Source organism: Rattus rattus, chromosome 12 (genome assembly GCF_011064425.1).
Source record: "Rattus rattus isolate New Zealand chromosome 12, Rrattus_CSIRO_v1, whole genome shotgun sequence".
In the NCBI taxonomy this organism is placed as follows: domain Eukaryota; kingdom Metazoa; phylum Chordata; class Mammalia; order Rodentia; family Muridae; genus Rattus; species Rattus rattus.
The window spans coordinates 64,242,582-64,247,745 of record NC_046165.1 but is presented as its reverse complement, the minus strand read 5'-3'; the positions used below and the strand labels follow the sequence as shown (position 1 = coordinate 64,247,745).

The 5,164-nt window shown below is 51.3% G+C and overlaps 1 protein-coding gene across 1 annotated transcript in view; it reads right to left on the bottom strand.

Annotated features, from left to right (window-relative positions):
• Positions 1–5,164, bottom strand: part of Atp8a2 (ATPase phospholipid transporting 8A2) — a 492,798-nt gene extending 487,634 nt beyond the window's left edge. The window contains exon 1 of the mRNA XM_032917468.1: positions 4,933–5,164. Within this exon, the coding sequence (XP_032773359.1) occupies positions 4,933–5,008 (76 nt within the window). The 5' untranslated portion in view covers positions 5,009–5,164. The remainder of the gene's footprint in view (positions 1–4,932) is intronic.

Sequence of the window (5,164 nt, the reverse complement as noted above, 5' to 3'; positions counted from 1 at the left end):
GACACGTACCGTGTAGGGGAAGTGACAGGCATCAGACATTAAAGAGTGGGCAGTGTAGGATCAGGGTAGCTGGCGAGTGTGAATTTCTGCATCATGTACACTTAGACATGCCTCTGTGTAGCCACATCCTGGGTAACACCGTCTAACTCGATCATGCATCTGGTAGTGCACGCTGTGCGAGTCACACACGCACCACGGACACGAGTTCTTGTGGGGGAGGGGAGAGCTAGAGTCTTTCTTTACATCCTCATCTAGAAAGTAAAGAAATGACCTGTAGAAAACAAATGGCAGTGCCAAAGTTTGAATCCATTTCTCTCTAAACCTACAGTCTGGAATTTTACCCTTAACGCATACTGTCTCCAAGAACTTCCAGACCTTCAGAGCAAGAACAAAATTACCCGGGAGGGAGATGGCTCAAACCTGTGTGTAGAGTGCCCTGGACAGTGCAGAAAATAGAATCGAAGGAGAGGAGACCCATGTCTGCCTTATTTCCTACCAAAGCAGAAGGAAACATCTAGAATGATCAAATGAACCTGTCCTGTTCAGATTAGATCTGACCCAACTGCGCCGGCACTGTGGGCCTCGGAACCTGGTTGGTTCTGCTGGAACTGAACTGGTTGCCCTGGAATAGTTGCTGGGAAGTGAAGAGATTATACCACCGTTGGCACCATTTTCCAGCTCCTACGTTCTAGTGTCTGAGCGGCTGGGATCCGATCTTTCGCTGTCCTCACCCCCTTCCTTTAAAACCCAGGCCAGTTAGGTTCACACAGGAGCCCCTTTAAAAATCAAAGAATTGAAGGAGCTAAAGGGTCTTGCAACCCCATAAGAGCAACAATGCCAACCAACCAGAGCTCCCAGGGACTAAACCACTACCCAAAGACTATACATGGACTGACCCATGGCTCCAACTGCATAGGTAGCAGTGAATAGCCTTGTTGGGCACCAATGGAAAGAGAAGCCCTTGGTCCTACCAAGGCTGGACCCCTCAGTGTAGGGGAATGTATGGAGGGGAACACCCTTATAGAAAAAGGGGAGGGGGAGGGGATAGGGGGCTTTTGTCCAGGAAACTGGGAAAGGGAATAACATTTGAAATGTAAATTTAAAAATCCAATAAAACCCTGGGCTCCAACCTCATAGGTAGCAATGAACAGCCTAGTAAGAGCACCAGTGGAAGGGGAAGCCCTTGGTCCTGCCAAGACTGAACCCCCAGTGAACGGGATTGTTGGGGGGAGGGCAGTAATGGGGGGAGGATGGGGAGGGGAACACCCGTAAAGAAGGGGAAGGGGAGGAGTTAGGGGGATGTTGGCCCGGAAACCGGGAAGGGAAATAACAATCGAAATGTAAATAAGAAATACTCAAGTTAATAAAGATGAAAAATCCAATAAAAAATAAAATGAAATAAAAATAAAAACCAAAATGAGCCCCTTTACTGGCCAGAAGAGGGCAGGGGAGGCATAGGTTAGGTAGGGTTAGTCTGTTGCAGCTATGTATTCAAATGCTAAATACTGAAGATCTGGTTGTCCCAAAAGCAGAGTCAGTGAATTCTGAAGTATACCAGCTTTTGTTTAAATAACCTTGCCCCCCCCCAAGTTATCCCTCATTGGTTAATAAAGATGCCTACAGCCTGGGCTAGGCAGGAGAGAGGGAGGCAGAGCAAAAGCTCCCACACTTGGATAGAAAGAGAAGAGGGAGAAAGAAGAAAGTCACCATGGGGTAGGTGCATCTCCAGTGCATGGCCACGGGGGCTGGATCCATGGAGTAGGAGCAGCCCAGGTAGAACATGGCAAGCATTATCTCAGAGATCACAGAGAAGTAAACAAAATAGCGTAGAGGGTTGATGTCTGCCCAGCTCTAGTGCATTTAAGATTATAAATCTAAAGGTCTCTGCGTCTTTTTTCTGGGAGCAACACAGTCTGAAGTGGGGTTAAAAACCCCTCATAGATATTGAAAAGCAGCAAGGGGGCGTGGCAACCCCCCAGAATAATAATCACCTCAATAGAGATGGAAGGGTTGGGAAAAACGTTGGAATAGACCTGCCAGAGCATTTTCAGTAGGACTTGTAGCCATCCAGGTCCTGTATTTAATCTTATTAAAGATATCAGCACTGTGCTTACTGTCTGCCTGCTCTTAATGCCAATCTAGCATAAAACCAAATTCAGAAGCTCAACAAGAGGGAAGAAACTAGAAAAACAGCTCTCCCTTCCTCTCCATCCTCACTCCCCACTGCCACGCCTGCTCGCCTGTACACACTCTCCTGCTTCACCTCCCTGTTCACCTCTGTCCTTTGCCTGTGCGCATAGGCCCCAGGCTGGCTACAAGCTGAGAGCCACTGACAGCTAGTGTGCGTGTGCTCATCCCTAAACGCTGGTCCTGTTCGGTGCCCCATCTCCAGATCCCTGACGTGTCTGGCACACAGACGGTGGTCACTGGAGACCCAGGAACCCGTGATACGGCCTGTAACTGGTCTATGGTTCCCCATCACTTCATAAGAGATCACTGTGGAGAAGAACTGAGAAAAGTACAACAGGACACCCGGAGTAAAATGGGAGTCTAAAGTTCATTCGCCAGAAATAATAATCCCCGGTTGGAACTGCTTTTCTAAACAGTTAGTTTGGCTGTGCTGGAGCCTGATCTCCAAGGAGTTGCGGGCCATCAGACCTGCTAGTTTGCAGAAAATGAGAAACAGCGGGATTCTTTGAAGATCACGTCACTAATATTTTATGGGGGTACTCAATTGTCAGGCCTCTTGCCCAGGTCTCCAACCTGACCTCTTGCCCATCCATGGTTTATGTGTTCTAAATAGACTCGTAAAGTCTCACCCCACCCCACATCTGTCACCAACAAGGTCCCGAAGCACTCCATCACCTCCAGAAACCCCTATACCTTTTTCTCCTCTCTGAACTCTGCTCCCCACTGTGGCTCACTCCACAGACCTCAGAGAAGCCCCTGACTGAGATGTCCTTCCTGTTGTAGTTGGACTGCACAGTCAGTCTTCAAACAGTACATCTTCCCTCTCAACTTCTACAGCTACCACTCCATTTGTCCCTCCCTCCATTAACTGCAAAGCGTACCCTGAAAGGTAGCATGGACAGTCTGTTTTGAACCCCGGTCTTCTAATCCTCTCTTACACCCCCACTAGCAGATATCTCTCCTCACAGTTACACAATAGCAGCTCTTCCAAGGTCATCAGTGACCTCCACAGAGGAATCCAGCATCGATGCCCAGATTCTTTCTGAAGCGTTTGGCAGCATTCCTGACTCCCCACGATGCTGCGCATCTGGTTCCGATCCCTTTCTGTGGCCCCTAGGACCCTCCGACTTGAAAATACTGAAAGACTCAGGACACCTTCAGATTCTTCTGGTATTAGTTATATAATTTTGGGGCCCAGTGAAAAGTGAGATGCCGCGTTCGCCCTGTGTAGAAATCAAGACCTGAAGCTTAACAACCGCAGAACATTAAAGCGGGTCTCTCCCAGGAGGAGGCCCTGTACACCTGCAGGAAGGCACCCATGGAGGCATCCTGGGAAGAACTCTGAGAGTTAGATCTCGGGCTGTAAACTCAGGCGCATAAGCTAGTCTCTACTAAACGTCTGGCTGGGCTCTGCAGCGGGCACTTCAGATGCAATATGATCAAAGATCCTCCCCAAAGAACCAACGATCTGCACTCTGTCCATCCGAGGGTGTTTCTTTCTTCACAAAGCCTTGCATTTTTGGCACTGGTTTGGAAAGCACACACTTCCTTCCCTCTGGAACCTAGGCTGTCCCTCTCATTGCTCCCTGACGCCCCTGGAACTCCCCACCTCCTCGTCTTGATATTTTGCCTGGTGACCCTTTCAGGAAAGGATTCTGCACAAAGGGAATGTTACAGTGTCCTGAAATTGTCCACGTTTAACAAACACTAATTAAAACGACGTTCTTCTCCCTCACGTTGCCCAATGGTGGGAATGTAAAGGTTGTTTATTTGTGTCTATTCTCTCAAGACAGACAAAGCCACAACCTGACAAGGCACTTCAGCTCCAACTCTAACCTTGAACACTCTTCCTCCAAGATCTACCCAGACTCCTTCCAACGTGGCCTGAAATGCAAGACAGACATCGTTTTTGGAAGTCTCCTCTACTTTTGCATTATCTAAGCTCTGGGTCACCTATCATGTGCTGTAGCCACAGAGTATCGCGTGTGCCTGGGTCATGTTCCCTAAGTACATTATACAACAAAGGCATCTACAGTGAATGGTTGGAGAAGTTGTATTTCAAGTCCCACCGAGGTCCCTGCCAGCGCTTGAGCATGAGTGCATCTTTATCTCGGCAGCTTCCCCTAGCAATGAAACCCTGCGCTACTCTGTCCTTAGAGTATGCCACAGCACTTGGGCCCCAGGTGGTGAAAACATCATTAGTGGCGTTCTGCTTCCCTTAGGTCACACTCAGTGACCCAAGCAGCCAACCTGAGAGGCAAGAAGTTCCCTACGTTGGCCAAACTGTGCCCACGACAACTGGGAACAGGACAGAAAACTGCAGATCCCGTCCTTTCCAGCATCAGCATCACCACGTAAGGGCGCACGGACATGCACACGCGCGCGCGCACGCACACGTAAACGCGCACGCGGACACACACACACACACACACACACACACACACACACACACGAACACACATGGATGGATACACGCATACACACGGACACATGCACATGCACACACGCATGCACAAGGATGCCAGGGGTGCTGACACTTCTCTGACGCTCGCCGCCCCTCGCCCCTTCCCCACCGTGGGAGGACTTTGGGCCACACCGGTGCCAGGTTGTCTGACCAGGGGTCAGCAGGGCGTGGCGTCCGGAATTCCCAGGCGCCCGGGGGAGGGGACAGGGTGAAGGGCGGAGCAGAGTCTCCCAGCCCCGGGCGCCGCCCCCGCCCCGTGGCCCACCCTCCCCGCTCACCCACGGACGCGCCGATCCTCGCCCTCCGCGGTAACGACATCTTAAAAGCCTGGTCCAGGCCCGCGCCGTTCAGCATCGCGCGAGGCTGGTAGGCTGGGCGGCCAGAGGCGGGCGGTGGGGACAACGCGCGGGGCTGGGAGCCAGGACCGCAGCGCCAGGGCCATGGGCGAGAGGGCCGAAGGCTGAGCGAGCGCCGCGGGTCGCCCTAGCCAGTGCCCGCAGCCCCGTGGCT